Source organism: Typopeltis vanoorti, chromosome 25 (assembly GCF_054136105.1).
Source record: "Typopeltis vanoorti isolate ZY-2024b chromosome 25, IOZ_Tvanoo_1.0, whole genome shotgun sequence".
Classification (NCBI taxonomy): Eukaryota; Metazoa; Arthropoda; class Arachnida; order Uropygi; family Thelyphonidae; genus Typopeltis; species Typopeltis vanoorti.
Window position 1 is genome coordinate 42,653,983 of NC_143573.1, and position 23,572 is coordinate 42,677,554.

Below are 23,572 nucleotides of genomic sequence, written 5' to 3' on the forward strand. Positions count from 1 at the left end.
TTATTTCTATCTACTCTAAACATTCGACCCAGTCACGATGACTAGTGTCCCTGTTTTGTTTTGTTTTTTCAGTTTAAATGTAGACTTTTTTTTATATTTGTAAATAAAATGTATAAGCTTCTTAATGATGTGAATCCATAATGATGGATTCGAACATAAGCAAGCCTATTCAATCCATGAAGTATGGGAGAAAAACTAGACAGTTCAATTGCTTTAACTTTCGTTAGAAAACGTTTCTAACTTCCGAAGTAAAGCAGATGTTTCGATGGTCACTGATTTTGGTAGCATGGAATCCTTTCGATGACATTACATGTTAGCATGTAATGTCATCGATTTACATGTTAACTATAGTTAACATGTAAATCGATAGCATCCTTGTAACCTAAGATATAAAATATTCCACATAGACATCCCATACACAACAACAACAAAGTACTATAATAGTTATTTACTTTCAAAACAAAATTCACGTTTCTCAAAATTTAAACAAGCTGTTCTTTCAGAACAACTATGTGCAAAGCTTTATGAGCAAAAAAAAAAAAGCAGGCAGCAAGAAATTCGCACTCTGGAATTCGAAACGGGATTCCAAATAATGAAAGAGAACGCACGGACACGTCCAAGTATTAGTCACGGCTAAATTAACGGAGATTCTCCTGTGCCGCGACATACCACTTTTGCCGTATTCCTTAGAAGTGCGAGGCTCATGAACAACTCAGACGTGTGGCAGCATTTTACTCAACCAACTGGATAAGCGAACTTTAATTAAAGTCTTTCAGAGAGCTTAGAACTCTAGAGGCTAACGTCCCCTTGAGCCAAGGATGAAGATCAGATCCTAGCGTAGATTAATATGCCTATTGAACGAAAAAGACGCTATCGGTAACGTCTTTAAAAACTTGGCAAAAACATCTCAGTTCCCCAGGCATATATAACAGGATAGCATCTTCTCTCTCTCTCCTTTTTTTCTCTCACTTCGCACTTGCCTTTTGTTTGCAAATTACGTTAAGATTCCAAGATAAAAAACATAAAAGTTAGTTTTATTAAAAGAGATTATATATAATAAATAAATATTTATTAACATCGTAAGAGAAGAAATGCCTTTGAAACTGAGGGAATATAGATGGGAAAAAAATTCATTCTGAATGCCTTATTTTTGCAGATGATTAGGTGATATTTAGTGAAACTAGATAGCAGCCAAAAAGGTGTGTTTGTATAAATGAAAAATATGTAAGAAGGAAATAAAAAGAATTACTGCATCACGAATGAGATAACACATGAACGATAGTTTATACAAGGCTTGACAAAAAAAAATCACGAAAGTTAGACAATGAAAGAACTAAATCAATCGCCGATAAAGGAAACAATACATGGAAAGATGTTAGAAAGAATGCCATACGAAAGAATAGAAATAAAAAAAAAGGATAAGAAATAGAGGAAGAATGATGGAACGTTGATTAGAGATCGAAAGAGTCCATCTGTCCTAAATTCGTGAAAGGAAAAAGATTAAGGGTTTCGCTAGCCTGACAGATGTTTAGAAATGTTAGTAAATAAAAGTTTAAAAGCTGAGCAGACTTCTGTGTTCCTAAAACTATAAGCGTTCAAAAGAACACTTATCAGTGAAGTGTTATTGATCGAACAACGTTTTTTTCCCTTTGAGTGTCCATGCTTGAAAGTTATGTATTTTTCATAACTGAACCGAGTGTCATTGGTGTCTAAGCGCAGGAAAAGAACCTAAACATTTAAACCCCTGGAAGAGTTGAAAAACAAATGCCAATGTTATTTTAGACCAGATAGGAAAACAAGTGTTTTAGCCTTTGAAACTATAAACATTTTCTTAATTACTGAACAGTCAAGTTGGTCGCTTTTTTTATTCTTTATAAAAACAAAAGTTATTTCACGTTTTGCTCGACTCGGCTAAAGTACCCATAGAATAATGAAAAAGAAATTTTAAGTAGTTCAGGAAAATTCCACACACACAAAAAAAACAACAAAACTACGAATGTTCTTGCTATCATATTTGATTGCACTGCCAGAACTCATTTTTTCTCTTTCTCGAATTTCTGGACGTCTTACACAGATAACGAGATGCTAGCAGCAATGGGGAGACCTCGGAAATACAAGAGGAGATTGCGGTGAAAGCTAAGAGAACCGATCTTTTGCTCATTATCGATCCGGTAACAAGGAAACAAAATTCGTGAATAGAACTACGCTTTCTAAATCACAAAAAAGAACCTGGAAGTTGAAACAGTCAACTCAGTGTAATTCTATATGTCTGGTAGCTGAGGAGACAGATTTATGGGCATCGATTATTGCTTAGGAGCAGTCCTATAGAACAATATCCATCAGACAAACAGGCTGTTAGCATAAACGAAAAAGTAGCTTTAAATTCTTTAAATGTATTATTTGCATACATATATTTCCAAGTACGCAGGGTTATTTACACAGACTTGTTGCGTTATTATTGCTGTTTCGATTATTTTACCAATTCCGAAGAATATTCGTGGCCTTTTGGTTTCACAGACATTTTGACTAAAATGCCTGTGAAATGGTGTAAATACATTTATGTCAAAACTAAAATGTAATTACCAATATGCGTGTTCTCCAGTCAGTTTGATTCTTTTGGAGAGAGAAAAAGTTACGTCTGTCTGAGAATAAGACAACTCCTCCTTCAAGTTGAAAAGTCTTTATAAAAATTTATTTCACGTTCTAGATGGAATTGTACCCAAAGTCTTTGTAAACCAAAGGGGAAACGTGCACAGTCTTCCTCGCGACTTCGCTGAGGAGGAGGTATGATAAGAAATCTCGCATCTGTGGTCGGACATTACTGTCCGACCACAGATGCGATAACCTCGACACTTCTGCTCATGGCAGAAGGCGGCGAACCCATCCCGATAATAGGGTAATCAATGATGAGCGTTTATTATTATACGTCGAAAATTAGCTTTTCTTTTATGAAAATTCTAGTTTTTAAAGTGATCATTTTGCTTGTACAACAGTTGGAAAATTTTACGTGAAGTACGTGATTTCGCGTGTTGGTGACAAATTCGTACATCGCTTTATTCCTTTCTGCTCTTCAACATGAATCGACTTCTTGGCACTGTGCCAACCAGGCTTCTCGCATGTTTGGTCGGGCAGTACTTCTTTCGATTATAGCTAACACCAACAACACACATTTCAAATTCTCCTAATCACATTCAAATTCTATTTTCATATCTGGTGTAGTGCACCAAAGATCTACCTTAAATGGTTGTTGCTATCCATAAGAGATACTTTCACTCATGCGTGTTATCACATTACAGTCACAATAGATGTTGTTTCTGTCTTAAGCTTTTCTACAGGTATTTTCACGGACTTTTCTCGAGTGTTGGGTTTATATATATATATAATTTTTTTTAAAGTAAACTTTATAGCAAAGCCAGACTGTAAAAGATAATTCCCCCACGTTAACAAATTTAGTAATTCGGACATTCGATTTTATTTAAAATAAATCAAATTTATTAGTTGAACACCACAGAACTTAACTATAGAATTTTTTTTTTTTATTTGGGAAGTTAAAAATCCAAATAGAAAAGTAAACAATTTTACTTTTATTGTGTGCTTGTGATGTTGAATGGATCGCTTAGTTAGCATCGAAAATTGCCTAGCGATGTACAAACACATTTTAGTTCAGTCGGTATTTTATTTGCTATGATAAAATTTAACAAAACTCAGTTCATATTTTATTATAGAATAAAAAATTATATTATTAGAATAATAATCAAACTTATATGAAATAAATGAACTGCTTACTGTTCTACAATTCACAGGTTTACGACAAAAATATAAACATTTATACATACAGCATTAATATAAAAAAGTTTATGTTATAAGTTATTATTTAATGTTAGTTAAAGTAAGACGCTACTTTTTCCATTTTGTAAGAGATTTTTTGCGAATATCTTTAAGACGGGAAATAACTTGCATCGCGCCATGAGACCATCATACTACAGAATGTATGAAGTGGTTTAAATTTCTATGTCTGATCTCTAGGCGTAAGGATTAGGATAATTTTCTTATATGGCACTGATTTTATGCTCTCAGTTCACTGCATTATAATTAGATATATTGTCTTTCATAGGTAGGACTCAAATAAAATATGTCACTAGTTCATTTATCAGATGTATCATTCTTAAGTAGAAATATTTGCAGTTAACGAACAATCATTTTTTAAAATATTAAAAGAAACTGCAGAAGCTTGAAACAAATCAAAACGAAAACGTTTACATTACTAAGTAGATACTGTAGATTGAATTTATCTTTTAAGTACTTGAGGCATTCGCGAATGCTATTCTGAATTGCAGCAGTGAAAAGTTGAGTTCTCTCAAACCTTTCGACAGCGTTATAAGGCACTTGTGAGGCAGATAACTTATTAACTTGAACAGGGAACTTGCAGATACCAAATAAACGCTGCAGTTGGTTCTGACAAATGAAAGCAACAAATTCTATCAAAACGGAACTGATTAAATCAGAAAATTATAGTTAGCTACGCTAAGAAGGAATTTAAATTGCCCATTTCCTGTGCATTCCCTTAAGGCAAACCAACGAGAAAGGGAAGTCTAACACTGAAAGTCGCACACGTAGAGGGCGGATACACTTGAAACCTTTTTTCATTTCTTGAAAGTGATAAACTTATTATTTTATATTAAATCATATGGTATTGTATTATGTGTTTCATTGAACTGATGATTAGATTGATCTGAAGCTTTGTAAATTTTTCCTTATGAAATGGATGCTTTTCTTCCTCTCGCGCAACCTATTCACTTATTAGTAGAAAGGGACATTGGTGCTACTGTAATCTGTCTCTCATTATCGAAACATGACAGGTTGAAATATTTCAGGAAATATAGAAATTTTACTAGAAAGAAAATCCAAGGGTAAATACAATTTATCTTAGTTTTCTAAACCCATTCGACAGTTCAATCTCCTAAGTCGCCTTCTGCGGAGATTTCTTTCTTTTCATTTTACGAACCAACTCTGAAAGAGGAAGTTTATAAAGAAGCTCTCAAGACATGGAAGTCATTCTGGTATTTTTCCTTGATCATCAAAACGAATGGACGTGGTGTTTGGCACGGATTTTATGGGTTTTTTCCTTTGCTCTGGCGTTTTACCTTTATTGAAACCTGCACGTGACTTGAAGGAGTTTCAACTTCCTCTGGCGCTGATACAGTAACCCGGAATTCGTTTCCTGCTGTCATGTGATACAATTCCTCTTTAAGAGGTCATACGCGCCGGAGAGAGCCACTTCCTTGATGAAATAAAAAGAACAAAGTAGACAACGGGCAATCGTCTTTTTTGTTTTAGTTTCAGCACTAAAAATTTCGACTCCTTTAAATCTGTCGGTATCGACAGTTGTGAAAAAGCCAACAGAAAACAATCTTGCATTTTACATACTCACAGTACGCGAAAAGATTCTGTGCGTAGTTACATACGAGTCTTTGTCCCAGTCAATAACAGGTTTAAAATTTACTGTTTCAGAAGTAGAAACTGAAGTAGGAAAATACATAAGTAAAATTTCTAAATGATCTAACACAGAGCTAGACTTAAAATTGAAATTCTGATCGTATAATCCATCTTCGCCAGTCTAATTATTTCGAAATATGGAAGTAAATATCTTTGAAACCAGATCCATTCGTGAGGTTACAGAAAGGAATCACAGAAAATAAAATATAAGGTGAAAGAACTACGAAATGAGATGTGCATATCCATCAAATGAATAAAATGGCGAAGAATTTTCACAATCAAATTAAAAAGGAGAGCGATGCAGAAAGAAAATAACGAAATGAGAACTAGCAGTGGAATAGAGAATTGCGTTTTGGGTGCTGCTCACTGTAACTACTCTGAATACCAAGAACGTTTCACTCTAATCTGGCGCCTACATCAGTGAACATTTTAATTCAAGAGCGAACTAAAATGTAAATAATGATCTTATACAAATTTCCAAGTTGAAGTATTCTTTTTTTGCTTTCACAGCGTGCTTCGATTGATGTGATACCTGTGACATTTTTACCGTTCTGGTGGCCTACGTGCTCCTGTAGATTTCTAACGAATACATACGAATATCAGATCAACGAAATGACAAAGCAATGGAATTAAGTACAGACTGTATAACTGCTATCCATTAAATCATGTTAGGACCAACGTCTTCCTTTTCAGAAGATTTTTGTTTATATTACTCTACATGCGCTGTTGGTCCCACTACTGAAACCCGGTGACACTACTGTTTTTTCTTAAGAGAAATGTAGGCATAAGTTAATTCGTTATAATAATATCGTATATTCAGGAAGGAAATCAAAACATCCAAAATCAAAAAGAGAAAACTCTGTTTTCTCCCAGAAACTAGTTTTTCGTCCATCGAAACAGAAAAACCAGAAGAACGCACAAAATATACAGGCATAGGGCACTACAGAATAAGAATGAACCCTATTCCGTAAAATTTGATTTCGAACGCCTGTACGGTTAAGTGTGGGTCTAAGCTACGCGTAAGAGTAAATCATGGAAAAAAAAGTATTGTGTGCAATACAATGCATTTTATACGCAATATATTGCAATAGTCGCAATCAATGTATTTACGTGTAAATGCATGGTTTTGTGTGGTCTCCGGCTGGTTTGTTTTATAGAATGAGAAATCCGAGTTTCCTGAAGCAAGAATCCCTTGTATAACCGCGTGAAGCTAATTTACTTTCATATTAGCCTCAGTAAAATATTCCTCGCGTCTTAAATGGGATTCGAACTTAAGTTTACTAATGAAAGCCAAATATTGTGATATCCTCGTTTCTGTATTAGGGAGGCGCTTTTTTGCGATATGAGAAACGCAAAATCTTTTAATATCTAAAAACATTCATGTATGCCTTGTGGAACTGCCTACAGTTAGAGATGGTAGTGGCCACATCCTAAATTGGTTTTAAAAAGAACAAAACATTAAGTGTACCATAAAGATTATGGTACAATTAATTTTTTTTTATTATTAATTAAATGTGCTATCCTACCAAAAAGTCATTGACATGTGCTGATATAAAACATCTGACGTAGCGGAAATGCGTTGCACTCCTTTAACGAAGTGGTCTTGGATATGCCCACGTTCTACCTTATGAACAGATGCTCTGAGGTTCGAGTGGTGCTCTGTACTGGCCATCGCGATAATCCAATGTTATTCTCTTCACACAATGCCTAAAAGAATCGATTTGTGACAGAGAACCTATTGTGCTATAGGATAAACAGCAGGACCTCATCCGTACTACGAAATGCAATACCACATTATACTGCTATCATTCATACCCAAACACGTTAATCATCCTGGAAGAGGTATATGGCGCGACTCATTTCTCCATAAGACTGATTTCCATTGATTTACTTCCCAGATACTGTATGGAAGATATCTATTCGTGCTGTTAACAAAGGCTTACAGTTATTCGGATTCATATGTGGCTTAACGTGCTGTGGAAATTTTCTTGTGGCTGCTAGCATCTCCAAATACCGATTCTCTAGGGACTAAACAGTGAGATGAAGTAACCGGCTTTCTCAAGGAGAATAGACTCCTGTCAGTCAGCATTTCAGGCTTACCTGATCCTGTCTTGAGTTCAGTGTCAACTGTGGACTTACGTTTATTCAGCTCGTTGCCCTCCGATTACTTAAAATGCTTAGTTTCGTAATAAACACGAAAACATTCCTCTTACTGATCATTCGACATGCAACGCTAGCTTCAGAGTGAACAGCAAGCCTTTTATACTCCGAGATTGGATTAAGGAACCGCACTACATTAATTATCTCGATATACCAACTAAGCGGATCACGATCGCAGATGATTGTCATCGGCGAGTGCCAGAGGGAAAAAAACAAACAAGAAAAAAACATGCTGCCTTATGCGAATTGTACCCTGAATATGATCTAATGAAATATTATTTATTTTGAATCCGCAAAAAAATATACTTCGCTGACATTAAACATGGTGAATACATAATGAAAGTAGTAAATAATAAATTACATTAAAATAAATATTTCCTCAATGTTTGATTAGTTTTTTAATCAAATATTGATTTGCTTTTTTAAACTGAAATGACAACGAAGTGGTTGTAAGAATTAGTTTTCAAGCGAGACTTTTTAGTGTAGACAGGTAAACCTTTTACTGACGCAAACGTTATTAATCTCTTGTCAAGGAAACTGTTCAGAAAATGTGCTGCTAAAGTTGATTTATTCAAAAACTGCAAGTGTGGCAGCTAACATTGACAGACGAGCAGAAGACACTGACAGTAATGTTTTTCGCGAACTGCATGAAAAGGTATCAGAATGAATTTTCGCTAATACCAACAATTCAACCAATGCTTACAATATGTAATAATTACTGCTATTTATAAATGGAACATATTAAAATGGACATCACTTAAGGGTTATTTACATTACAGTATATAAAGGAAGTTTTTTGTTTCGATTTAAATCCGAATGAAATAATGAAAATACATCCCAAAAGACTATCATTCTCTTGGGCAAGTGGCCGTTCGTCAGCAAGCTAAGTGAACAATTTTGGAGCCGTTTGGTGTTGTGATATCCGAGTTTTTAATTGCAAATAGAAAAATCTGCTGTCATAATGAAGTTAAAAGGGTGAGATGAAGAACATTTAACTGTATAAATTCAACTTTCGTGAACGTTATTGTAAGTTACAATTTGATAAGTAATTAAAAGTTCTATAAATTCTTAGCTTTACTTTTTTTTTAAAGAATATCTACATATGACAAGTTCATGAATAGTAAAAACTATAAACAGAAATTTATCTGCTTATATAAAAATATTAGATTGGTTTACGCAGTATAAAGAAATCTGGTCTCAGAAATTTGCGAATAACATGTCCTGGATTTCGCTTGTACACACATCAGCAGAAAAAAATCAGCAAAACGAAAATATTAAAATAAAATCTAAAACAGATGAACACTTGACTGATTGCCAAGATTTCTAGACATGGCAAGCTACAATTTTCGTTTAATATTGGAAGAGTTTAATTCAACGTGGTATGATCTGTGCATTTTTAATAATGTTATTTTGACTGTTTCCACTTTCATTTATTTGATCAATTTTATCTATAATTCTTGTCAATTATATAAACCATAACAATGTACAATATTCAGGAAAAAGTCAAAACAATATCTTAAATTTAAAAATAAAATAAAATTTACGAAGAAGTTGATATTTTGTAGTTTTCATAATTGGAAAGTATATTCTGTCGATTAAAAATAAATGGTTAAAATTCCTATTATGATAAATTCCTAACCATGATACAGTTGGACCAATTAGAATTAATGAAGCCAAAGTGTTTAGTATTTTTACAAGTAGGTATTTTGGTGTTACGAGTATTTTGGATGGAGGAACTGGAGAGAGCGATGGCTGGAGTGCTATATGATAAGGGAGCTCCGATCAATCTAAAAGGCAAAATGTACAGGACAGTAGTGAAACCAGCTATGACGTATGCTATGAAAACTGTAGCCCTGAGGGAAAATAACATCAGCGGAGATAATGCTTAGGTGAATGTGCGGTGTGACCAGAAAGGATCGTCTGAGAAATGGCTATGTAAGAGGAACGGTGAAAGTTACGAACTTAGGAGCGAAGATACAGGAGGCAAGGTTCAGATGGTTTGGTCATGTGATGAGGAGGGAGGACGAGTATGTGGGATGCAAATGGATGTGCAGGGGAGCAGAAAGCGCGGTAGGTCATAGGAGAGATGGAGGAAGCTGGTGGAGGAGGACTTGAGGATGAAGAACTTGGATGTGGTGACAGCCCAAGACAGGAATATGTGGAGGAGACTCATTAGAAACAGCGTCCCTACTTAAGTGGGATAAGCTGCAGAAGAAGAAACTGATTACGTTTTAGCGATATTCATTTTTATCAGTTGATATTATGGTAATTTCTTTTCTTAATCACACATAACCGATAGTTAACTGCATGAAATAACATTCAGCAGTTTATCTAACCATGATTAACTGACGAATGATTAATTTCTGAACACATCTGGGAAAATCTTATTTTGAAAAGTATCTTATATTCAACTTCTTTGCTTTCAGCTTTTTTTCGCTCAGAGATTAACTTTCTAACTACTTAACAGATACAAAATTTCCTCATAATTGTACAAGCATTTAATAAGCGAGAAATATGTTGAGAATGGGGGGGGAGCTTCCAGATAAAGCAAATGACGTAATAACTGCATGCAACGTAAATCCTCGGGAATTCAAGGATTAGCTATTCTTTTTCAGCTAAAGCCTAGCATCAGTTTCCTGTGTCACTAAGCTTCTGGTCGCCATCTCACTAACTCTTCCCGACTTGCCCTCCCCACCTGCGTAGTTCACAATCGAAACTGTTCAAGTACGCAGCCTGCTAATTCCTGCCCGCCTTTCTACAAACAATTCCTTTGATGCACCGACAACGCCTCATCTGTTGTTTCTCCGAGCTACTTATCCTCCCATTCCGAATCGATAAATGAAATCATATGTGGAACTAGATGGACATTCCATTCGGACCAAATACGTTCGTCTCCGTACTCAACGTCGCGCCGTAGTATACACAATAATCGAGAAACATATTCATCCTTGAGATGGAAATAAATGCTAAAACATTTCAAGACGTCATAACCTTATCGACATAATTGCTCAGCACATTTTAAGTGCAGAACATCAAACTAACTCAAATAATTCATTCCTTAATTTTTTTTCAAGCCCAATGGAAGAAAATTTATTATATCATTTTAAATAAAAAATATCAGCGAGTATCATTTCCATTATTTTTTTAGAACAGCTATACATTAACATCTAACAATGCCTATTATGTTTCCAAATCTTAAACAAGTTCTCTGTAAACACATTGCCAAACTATGAAGAAGACCTCATTAATAGAAGAAATATTCTAAACAATATCTAAGAACAAAAAGCTTATTTTCCCTACAAATTCCGGTGCTTAACGACGTTCCAGATACTTCAGTTCTTTTTGAACTCTACTGCCGTGTTATGGCTAAAAAGGAAATCTAAATTACCATATTTTCAAAACTTAGTCATTTCTTTCATTCTAATGCATCTCTGCATGTTTAATCAAAAGTAAGTTAGGCCATCAACGTATCTAAAACGCGTACACAAACCCCATACTTACAAGAATAACTATTAGATCAAGAAGCACCATAAATTTAGCATCGTAAAATGGATACTGAATAATCTAACTTCCTCTATAAAAGAAAGTTAGATTATCCAAAATGGAAAAAGGTGGAGACGTTCAATTCTAATTCAAATTACCATTTAATGGGAAATGCAATTCAACAACATACATTCAGGTCGACAACTTTGTTCTCCTAGCCTTACCGATTAGTCAGGAGGCTCTGCATAAAAGTAGAACTGCTTGGAATGATTTTAATTAAAAACAAGGCCACCATTAGAACTCCACTCATTTTATGTTAACATCTCATCTTCCTTCGATTCGGAAAAGTTAAGTTTTAAAAGAACATAGCATGTTCTTCTCTAAGATTAAAAAAGAAAACAAACTTCCCTATTAATTATACCCCTGGGTAGAAAGGGAAATGAATTTAATTTAGTTTTTAATCGATCGAAGTTTTCCAATAAGCCATTATAATTACAATTCCATTACACTATGCTCACTTCTCTTATTATCAGTTAACATGGCTGCAAGTTGCGTGCTACGAATATATCGTGGATCGATCCGTCCGCAGGGAATTTAATGTCTTTTTCAATTGTTTTTCAGTCTGTTTCCAGCCATCAAACTTGTGTCCGCTTTGATTTCTTAACTTTGGGTTATCTTGTCCTCTGTAATGAGCGCTTCGTCTCATTAATTATTTTTCGTCCCTTAAAAATGGTCTCGCTTACTGGAGAGGAGTATAAGAGGAGAACTTTGCACGATTCTTCCTTTCGTCATTTCTAATTAATCACCGATCATTTTCTGTGTTTTTATAGCTTTTCATTAAACACTCTTGCGTTCACTTCGAAAATGAACTAAGCCTAATTTGCCAGCGTTATATGAATACGCGCAATTTATATTATGCTTGATGTTGACTTTGGATACTAATTACCGAGTCAACAGTATGTCATCTACATCTGGTGATCCGAGTTCCACTTGATTCCACTTTACACGTTCATTCTCAGTGACAAAACCACTGTCAGCAGCTATCAGAAGTACAAAAGATGAAGTCAGCTTGTGTAGTTCGCATAACTCTCACTTTCAAAAGACGCATTAGCTTTTTTTTTTAAATTATTTTAAGGACATTTCGTAAAATGTTAATGTTACTAGAGGGTGTAGATTTATTAACTAACATAAGTTTAAGAAGGGTTGTTGTTTTAAATTATTGTAGTGCTTGAGTCACGAAACGTGATATTAATAATCGTGGGCATACAACAAGAATCATTAATACGATGAAAACGATCTAAAACTACGATCCGTACTGGATTCAAAGTTGAATATTACTGATTTGCATTTTATTTAACAAAGGGGTATTTAACAGGGGAAAAAAGTAGCTCGTGTAATTTGAACTGGTCAGATTCTATTAATGAAAAGAACAAAACGTCGGTAATGCTTATCCGCCATACATCACAGGTGTCGCATCGTTTGACCGCTTAGAATTATTATTATTATTATTTTTTTTTTTTTTTTTTTTACGTTTCTTTATCTGGTGTTCGTCCGCGCGGTTAGCCTAGTGACTGTGCGCTTCGCAACCATATGCCTGGGGAAGGAGTGTCCTAGGTTCGATTCTCGTCGACGACGTGAGGAGCTTAAGGATCTTTCTCAGCCATAGCCAAGTTAGCCAGTCTTGGGCGTGGACAGCAGGATTTTTTCCACCAGTTTATCTGGGGGTTTTCATCCCGTAAGCAGATAAACCGGCTCCTTGAACACACATGCTACAGCCATAGGATAGAATACGTCAAGGAAGGCAAAAGAGGAAACCACCTTGCTCATAATCATTTCCCTAGATGGTGGCGTATATATAGCTACCCCCAAACAGCCGTAAAGCTAAATACTATCAAATTCATCCAATCTAGTGTTCATTAAAATTTGTGCATTTTATTCTCTAAATGAACTTAACAGTTTGCAAGTAGGATCAAACCTATGACGCTTTCTTCTGGTTGTCTAGCATTATGGAAACGGAAGCATTACCGCAAGACTATAATCCTTTTACATTTAAATCAGCAATGATATAGTTTGGCAAGAAAGGCAACGGGGAAACCCTAGATGGTGGCATATATAGCTCCCGAATCCATCCTGTCATCCAATCTGACAATAACGACAATCCACGAATCCTGAATTGTCAGTATCATCTCCACATACCGAGAATGAAGAAGATTGGCTAAATGAGACTTGGCCGACACTATTGTCGACGTAAATTTTGTTCTGAAATTTCAGTTACAACAAAAACACTATTAAAAAATAGTCAAGCCTGATCATCGGTTCTAACTGCAGCCAACCTTCAGCTTTCCCAGTTCTTATACTTGACTCACTCTTTAATACGAAATGCTTCGTATGAGATTCTGTTTGCAGAGACTAGAATATGTGACAAATATTTCAGAACGAAATAAAAAAGACATTCCTTTTAAAAGAAAAGGCAGTTCACTAACGGTAAAGTTAAAAGTTGCTGAAGGAAAGTATGGATACCACCTAAGTGAGGTGGCAGAATACACGACAAGTTTGGGTTGCTCACGCAATGAAAAGCTTGGCAAGTGAAAAGTGAGAGAGGGGAGTATACCGTGATAAAGATGGGGGAAGATTCCTGGTGTACACAGAGAAGTAAATAAACAGTCCTGTGGTACTCCAATGCTAATTGAAAAATTAGGCAAAAGAATCAACTACGATCACGTGCAGCGAACTGTCAGAAAGGAAGTAAGTCCCACTGTTATGTGATTTAACTAAAGATGTCCTGTGTCGTTCTCAAATTTCTGAAATAATGATCAAATTATCTTCATTACTCTTCTCCTGGAACGGCATCAGTTCTGTTTTGCAATTAGGCACGTCGCACAAAGAACAATTTATGCTGAATTCCGCAATCCAACTATACTATGCAGCAGTATTTCAACGAATGGTGATTTTTTTTCATACTTCAAATCCAATGGAAATTTTTGCCCATGTTATCGTTATTTCAGTTATCTGCTTTTCTTCTTTGATCATTATGCACAAAACTCACGAAATTCTAAGCATAACAAAACGAAAGAAATCGGTCAAATAATGGCAATGCCGACTAACGATGCGAAGTTTGAATAGGAAAAAAAAATAAACCTGAAAAGAAATAAAAAAAAAGTTGAAGGGAAATTCGCTAATTTTTATACAGCTTATTAATAGCCATTCCCTGTCACTATGGTAACCATTATGCGCCATATTTGTATCGGGAGCATTTTTTTTTTTTATCGTTTAACTCGTTGATAATTTTTGCTTCGTCAAGTGCAGTTCTTAAAGTCTTACGCGCAGAAAAAAGCACATTAAGTCACATGACCTGTATGCAGATTAATGGCAAAGCTGTTTTCGATAAAAAAAAAACAAAAAAAAAACAGTCGATTTAAAAATATTAAAAAGAAACAAAAAAAAGGTGAGTGAACGTAAAATTATTTTGCAGCAATTTTTGAAGATCTTCCAGAAACATATCTGGGAAGAAGAATTAATTCATTTAATTCTTGTGTGGTTTATTTGAACAACACAATGTCAAATAATATCAGGAAAAATCGTACTACTCTTGGAGTGTTTTACCTGAAACGTTTTGACTGTGACAAATACAAGGAGACAGGAAACACAAAATCGGATTTCCTGCAAGACATACCAGTTTTGTGTATACCAGGGATTATCGCTGGAAAGATGACTTTAAAAAATCAACTTCGATTTTCTGAAGGAACGCGCCTGTGCACGCACAAAACAAAAGAACCTTAAACTAACACTATTTGAACCAATTAAATACAAAAATAAAAAGGTACAAGTTTTATTGTAAATAAAAAATAGTGTGTTATAGCCAATACTTTGTTTGAAATTGATTCGAAATTTATTGAAACTAATGACAGCTCTCATTTCAATTCCATTGGTTTCCATATAAGAACCTCCCATGAATTTCCTCCTTAGTTTTAATGAGATCCCCTCCACTGACGGACAAGAGCTCAGAATCATAAGCTAAGTTTTCGAAAAACTGACCTTAAATAAACGAGGCCATTTCTTTCTGCAGCAAATCCATGTACGTGTTTTCAAATTCAAGAAAAGGTTTACAAAGCCATTTCTCTTCATGATTCGATGTGCTTTATAAAAGCAGAATTACCTTAAATATTTATTTCTCACTACTATGTTATAATACCGAGAGATTAGTTTTCTACACATGTGAATTCTCCAAGAATTCAGCACTAATGCTTTAGTTGGAGGCCATTAAAACAGCAGCTTTGATAAAAAAAAAAAAGTTTTATTTATGCAATATTAAGCAGTCAAAAATCGTTGAGTTCCGATGAAATTACAGCATTACTTATAACTAAACATTGTAGAGTATTATGTTTGCTTTTTTAAAATATTGAAAATGATCAGATTAAAATCATAAACACATTTTCGTAAATACTCCCAACTCTAAATTTCAAAAAAACCCTATCATATTCAGAGCGGTATTTATGCATATAGCCAAAGTAATTCAGTTACACTCTTGCGAAATAGATCGAAAGATGACCTCTTTCAACTTAGAAATACGAGTCTTTAGCTTTTAATGTGAAACACCATGACTTCCGCTCCACTTCACTTTCAAGAGAAATTTGTGGAGTAGTGCGCGAGGCGGAATTTTACAGTCTACTCAATTAGGTCTCTTTATAAAGAGAAGTAAATTAGCTAACAGAATTGTATTTTCTGTAAATAATATATGTAAATAATCAAACTTTACTTCGCGTCAGTCGTGATCATCATTATGTATTCTCCCGAATGATGCAGCATCGATTTTTATGTAATAAGTAAGCTAAGGATTAGATAATCCGCAACATACTCTTTAGGAACTTCAGGCCTTTAATAATCAGAGCAGTAGTTTCTCAATAGGAGAAAAAATTCATCTACTTAAAAGGCAGATATTCACAAATATCCATGCTCACGGCGCGATTCGAAACCCACAACTTACTACTTGGAATAAACAAGCTATCCATTCGGGCCAGCCAGGACGGATTGTCCGAGCCTGATTTTTCTAGAAGAAATTTGCGTGGCTATTCTGGCCTGATATACACCTGAGGTACAGAAGTATCAAACTATTACATTAAATAACTCAAGATATAGCTATCAGTCCATGAGAATATCATTTGACATGGTTACTTACAGCTTCCTAAGAGGATAATACGTAGACATGAAACCCAAATTGACTTATTGCTAGAGAATTCAACAATAACGAACAGGATATTAAACATTTACTAGACTGGTTGAGAGTGAAGAGTTTCCACTGTCCAACATCCATGCCAAAATGGATTCCAATCCTATCTCAGGATGGATGTATGCAAGTTTTAATTTAAGAAGCCGATTTTTACCTCACCTGGTTTGACCATTACTCGACTTACGCTAACGTGATATAGGTTTACAACCGTTCATGAATAGATTATCATAAAAAAATCATATTTAGGAGAGACTTGACTAGAAGGAACATGGATATAATTAACTGTCATCAAGTTTTGAAATAAAAAAAAATATGTCACTGCATCACTATCAAAGATAATTTAAGCTGTCTAAGGTTCGTGAAAACCTCATTTTAGCTGAAGAGAAAGTTCTCGATGAATTTTAGTTTTATTTTCTTAAAAGGGGTTAAAAATAATACAAACCTACCCCAATGATATCAAAATTGGACTCTTCCGAACCAACACTGGGATCAGTGATAATATAGCGTGTCGCCACTCGTTACTACGCGTCACGCCTTGTCACAAGCAACAAGATGCATTCACGTACGTAGCATTCAGGATTCCTATTAGCTCATCGGTGACTTTTCTTTCTTGATAGACTGCCCAACAATGCAATAAATGTCGCTGAACTTACTTGATTCGTTTCAGATTAATTCGACTATTCCAGAAAAATGTATTTCAATTTCTTGAAAGTTAACTAGTTATATGCTGAAATTTTAATTATTTCTTAGAATTCATGCTATCTACAGTGCTATAATTCATCTAAAATTTATTGAAAAAATTTTAGAATAAACTGGCCATGAGAGAGGATTATTGCCCAAAAAAGTTCGTTTTATAAATGACTATTTAGTATGATAGATGGGTTTTCCCATCAAGCATTTATAAGAGTATGTCCAATGAAAATAAAACAGAACTTACGAGGTCAATGTTTTCTCGGGAACTTTAGGTTCTGTAGACGCGGCAGTCCCATCACTGTTAGAATCGCTTTCCATGCGGGTTCAGAATGGGGCAGCCTTTGTTGAAACAAAATGATTCGACTTAATCTTAAATCCTCTACTTGTCACCGAAAACTGCAATCGGCAAAACAGAAGTCACGCGATCTCTCGCTCTCTCTCTGAGTGTGTATATGTGCTTCCGTAATTTTAGGAGCGGAAACGACGGCCAACAGATGGCATAGCTCTGATTACCGACTGTTACCCCACATAAGACTCTTTGCGCTTCCTTCCACAGTGACGAAGAACCAGCACGCCTTTACGACATTTTAACCTCCAGGGAGAACCGAGACGGTCACTCTGTTTACGACAGATGCGATTCTCGTGTGCTTGGTTAAGCTCGTAAAGATAAAGGAGTCAACCCCGAGAGATAGAAAACTGGAACTTTAAGCTTCGAATCATTCCTCCAGGAATTCTTTGATAAAGACGATGGCATTGCAGAATAAAGTACTCCTCTGCACCGTCTTATTTGCTCCGAATTGGTTTCTGTGCATTGCTTGCTCCTCTTCTGATGCGTCTGTGATTGCACTGTTATTATAGCGAGCACTTTGTGGTTAAATTAGTTGTTTCGCGAAATAGGACCTCATCAGTTTGTCAGAAAGTAACAAAGAACTTTTTTTTTTTTTTACTTAGAGCCTGTAAGTGTACTGGTTTCTACTAAGTAAGAATGAGTAAATTTAAAATTATCCTCTTGCTAACTTAATTTCTACTCCAAAATTTTAAGCCATTAATATTATTGCTAGTAACCATGATAGTTCGTTGATTTCCTATATAGTCTATGATGAGACCTCAAAGATCGAAACCGGTCTGGGTAGTGATCCCTCTATTATGCATAGCTTTTACACGTCCGAAAGGATGTGTGCTTTGCATTATGGGATACATACTAAGGCAAGTGATGAAGTTATTAGGCCTCTATATACAAGTAGCTCAGAACCTGAAGATATTTCACGCGCAAAACTTTGTTGTGTTTCTTTGGATAAAGAATTAAAACCAAATATATAATTTCTTCTTGGTGCCTTTACTGTATAATAGAACCAAGGTAAAAAAAAAAACTTTCAACGCCTTCAATCTATTTTGGCTAGACCTTCCTGATTTCACATATCTTGTATTTTTCGCCAAGGCTCTTCAGGAAACAAAGATGTGACCCCCAAGCAGTTCTAATTGAAATAAAAAAAGGACTATCCAAACATATTCGCTAAGTATGGAGAACATCTAAGCCGGCAGTGTGAAAGTTATCTCCAATAAATAAGGAACCATTACTCTAGGAATTTGAAGACAATGCCAGCTACATTTCATTTGTTTTATTTCATATTGTTCTGACATTCCCATGTTGCATGATAGCAAAATCTGCAGCCAATAGTACTCGTGGAAAACAATAAATGCTGTGTTTCTACCTGAACGGTTCAGATTTCATAAATGGGAGTTGGGGAAAAAAATCAGCTCAGTAGAAGAAGACCAGTTGAACACTCATGTGTAAACCCTCCAACCTTGCTTCTTACTCTCTTTATGTTGGATAAGCACAAGCTGAAGTCATGTTTCGTATGCATCAGTTGCTTTTACAAGCCTCTGATATCAAGCGTTTGTATTCACAAACTTTAATTATTTCTTTCGAGCCTAATACACTACACTTCCAGCCTTTTCTGAACTATTTTTCCTCAGGTAGGTGATACCAGTTTCGCGGATTAAAATATCGAAAGTTATTTCCTGTTTTCTTGTTAGTTTTGTATAATTTCATTATGTGCATTTTTGACATATTTTGTATTGCAAAACAGTATGCTAGTTCCTGCGATCACTGCTTTAAAAATGAGTCTCTAAAATAGAAATAAAATTACACATAATGAAATTACAGATAAAATTTGAAATTTCGACACGCGTTAATAAAATATTACACTGGATGTATTCATATGACAAATCAAAACGCAATGCAACCTTTTGGAAAACACAAACTCATCATATACTGACAAAAACTAACGGCGATCTATTATTATTTTTATCAACCACAGAGCATTCTTGCGCAATCACGCTCTTCCACTGACAGGAAATAGTACCAGACAGTTTACCCATTAGCCAACATGAAAAAATACTCATATTTGCAGCTGTGTGCAAACACATCTCGTTATTAGAACAAAACCAACTTTATCCTAAACAGTTTCAGAGTCTAGCTACGTCCTTCCCGTATAAGAACTATAAATGCTTTGCGTAGAGAACTAAACCAAAGCTAACGACACTAACTGATTAACGCGAATTCCCTTTATTATAGTTCGCAACAACAGCCACAACCTTATCACAAGCCAATGAGCAAGAACAAGCAGCTTTCTGCACTGCAAGTTGTTCAACACACATCAGTGAATTTTTGAACACTCAGGATTTATTCAAGTCATTGAATACACAGCTGGTAATTCAGAGTACCTCTCGAGAAACATCCAAAATAAAAATAACTTCAATATGTAAAATGCCTGCAGGCTATATAAAGAGATTAATTGTGATAACAGAATGCAGCCAAGCAAAACCTGAGAACACCAATGAATTATTTTAAAATAAATGCCTTATATTTTGAATTACAATATATTAAAAATCAATAAACTAACTCAGACCTATTTTCGATGAGCACTAAAACCAGTCTTGGTAATTATCATTACTTTAAACGGGAATACTTTAACTTTAAAACAAACAATATGCTCTAGAATATGAATATACTCCAATAATTTATAGAATAACTGAAGTCAAAAATGTGTACTGTCAGCTGTGACCCAGCGCGACCAAAACAAAACAAAAATTAAATAAAGATGGATCATTATGAAATTTTAGTAGTTATTGGCAAGTAACAGTTTTTCTCTATTGCTTACTATTATTTTAATGCTTAAAGTTAAAACTTGCATCTTCATCTATTCCAAACAGTCATCCAAGAAAACAGACAGTTTGTATGTGAAGATAACGATGACTATAACTCAATATCATGAATATAGTAAATACAAAAATCGTAGGCATAAATTTTAAATCATGTCAAGACGTCGAAATGCTAAATACGTTTATGATCTTAGCGATGAATACATGATATAAACGAAACTGCACTGTTACTGCCCTTATTGTTGCGAAATAGGAAACAATGATAAAAGTTGAGCTCTTCAAACGTACATCTCAGAGCATGATGCCGGTGAAACATCAAGAATCAGTTGATGTCATTCGCAATCCCTAATAATCTGGGAGGAACAGATCACCCCGTGTGATGAATATTTTGCTTAACTAACATGATAAGACAGAAAGAAAAAAAATAAATTATGAATCCGAACCCTACATTTACTGTCACAGAGATACCAACTCGAGAAACGGATTTGGCCGTAAAAGAAATCGTATTCGGTCTCACAAAAAGCCATTTTGTATCCTGTTTTCGACAGTGTTATCTTTCTTATTCAAACATTTTTGATGCTGATTTGAGCCCTCTTCAAATGGAATGAAATCAAAATATGTGTAATTCAAGAAAAGTCCGCAAACTCCTAGCTCTGAAACCATAAACGCTGCACGAGACCATTACCTCACAAAGATGAACTGCTACTTAAATCTGAGGACATTCGGTTTAAATGAATAACAAAAAGCGGAATCAGATTCGGATTTAAGCCTCACTCAGTCGGTTTGATTGCGAATGATTATGGTTTGAGACTAAATTTTGTCAAAAACCAAGACCGAACTACAATCTTATTTTTGCTTACTCTATTATTTACCATTTTATTTATTCATTTTTTGAGTCGAGATAGTTTATTACAGAAATTTTGCCGAATACTGTGGAACTAAACTGCTATAATACATCCGTTTTTTATTATATATATATATATATATATATATATATATATATATATATATATATATATATATATATTATCGACACTTCCATGTTAATTCTTAATCTCTGCAAATATAGATGGGCAACGTGTAACACCAGCTTATCATATTTTAATATAATAAGCTGGTGTCACAGATCAGAAGAAATGCAAATGAAAACCGGGGATTTGGAAATTATAGAACTATTTTCTTGTGTGGAACTTCTTAGGCACAAAAATATTACTGCTTTTTCTTCAAATTGATATAGCCAAATAATCTCAATTACAAACTTCCCGTTGCAGTTTTCTTACCACGTGAACAAAATCATCTGAGTAAAATTTTTATTAAAATAATGGATAGAAACCGAGACAGTGTCAAATATTTTCTCGTATCAAGACCCAAAAATTAGGAGAAACTTGAAATATGACAATGTCTTGACGGCATCATCTTTCAGAGAGCTCTGAGAAAAACAATACAACTCTTGAATATCTAAATATTTATTGCGAATATATTAAGATATTACTGAAAATACACCTTCGTTCTTATCTCAATTTTCTACCTAGCAAACTTGGGGCTGTGTAATGTGTGTCAAATAGGTTATCAAAAAAAAAATTCTAAATATGTTAACATATTTAAATTGGAGCCAATCGGACATAATTTATGTAATTAATTACATTACGTAAAATATTTGAATTTGACATTTAAAACACACAGGAAACTCTAGAATTCTCTCAGGAAAGAAACTTATTCACCAGTGTTAAGGAAATATTTTCTGCAATATCAGATGCTTTCTTAAATAGAAAATTAAAATTTAGTTACACTACTGCAGAACTTATGTTAAAGAATTAATAGCGAAAAACGAGATCTCACGATAACTTTTTAATCCGCTGTTTAGATTTTAAAAAAGAATGATTTTATTAGTGCTTAATGCAGACATATTCACATATTTTTTTTTCATTTATTCACCAAAACGTCTAAATAAATCCTGAAAGATACAAAAAGAGAAAACGTTAGGCTAACATCTGTATCATTTGTTGCCATACATATTTCAACTTTTAATGGCATTAAAAGTTGAAATATTTACGTATTTCTATACTAGAAGAGAACAGAGGCTTCAGAATATCTTAAAGATTTAGTGAACACTTAAATAAATGCAAATGTTATGATCTGCATGAAAGCTATCAAATAAATGGTTTTCCAACCATATATAATTTTCCTGCGTCTTGATCCTAGTATTATGTCAATATTTCATCTCCTAAGTTCTAATATTTAATTAGCAAACATGCAAATGGAATTGCGTGTTTCTAGTTCACCAACTGCACTGCTACACAAAAGGTAGCAAGACTTTCAAAGTAAAGCTGACACCACTCAGCAAACTAACCGAAGTACATTTTCGTTTGTCAAGTTTTTTTTGTTCGGCTGAAATCAGAAGGTTAGATGGACAACTCTAATAAAATGGATTTAGATTAGAAAGAATTTTCTAGAATTAAACCTCTGATGCTTTTATTGTATTGCGCTGTTGATCAAATATAAACAGTGACGGATGGGAAGAAAAAGTTAAAAAGGAAATTTTAAAGTATATACAAAAATGCTTTTAAAACTTCAGTGATAGCTTTGGCTATCAGACCCATCGATTTGTGCTCTGACTGATGGCGTTAAAGCAGACGTTGGGTTGTTTCTTGCAGCTGTGGTGCAATTGGTTAAAACTCACTGGAACTTAGATGAGGGGGAGAAAACGTGAGGTCATCAAGTTCAGAGTCGTAATGACACGCGCGTCTCTCTAACTTTGCCGGACATCAAAGAAAGTACAAAGATAAGGGAAAGTATGTATGAATAGAGGTTGCTTTTTTTTTTGTGTGTTTAAAGATCTAGCTATGCGACAGTGATATCTAATGGAACTTCGTAGGCAAGTTATTCTTAAAGACATTCAAGGTGTGATACACGAAACGTTCGCGTGAAATGCTTTTCAAATACGAAGACGATAAAAAAATAAATAACGTTATGGATATCTTTCCGAGTTGAATATCGGAAAGATGTTAAGTTGCTCTGTCAAATTTTAAATACTTAAAATATCTCAGCAAAATACCAGACAGGTAACTGCATTTAGACCACACTAATGTGTTTAAGTTGTCATATTCTGCAATACGATCTAGTTGTAACACTGGACAATCACTGCGTCCTTCAATTGCGAACACAGGCACTTTGCCAGCACACGTGACCACTACGTCTAAATTTTAGTTCTGTGAATAAGATATGAACATATTAGGAACGAGACCAAATTTCAATCTCCTTATGAAATTCAAAAGAATCTCAGTTCATGAAAATAGCAATCTTTTTCTGATATCAAGTTGATAGTACCATACACCCAGTGGTGAGCTA

At 34.7% G+C, this 23,572-nt stretch overlaps 1 protein-coding gene across 1 annotated transcript in view; it reads right to left on the reverse strand.

The window, feature by feature from the left end:
- Positions 1 to 17,484, reverse strand: part of LOC150092689 (tumor protein p53-inducible protein 11-like) — a 158,000-nt gene extending 140,516 nt beyond the window's left edge. The window contains exon 1 of the mRNA XM_090414465.1: positions 17,304 to 17,484. Within this exon, the coding sequence (XP_090270591.1) occupies positions 17,304 to 17,377 (74 nt within the window). The 5' untranslated portion in view covers positions 17,378 to 17,484. The remainder of the gene's footprint in view (positions 1 to 17,303) is intronic.
- Between the last annotated feature and the right edge of the window lie 6,088 nt (positions 17,485 to 23,572).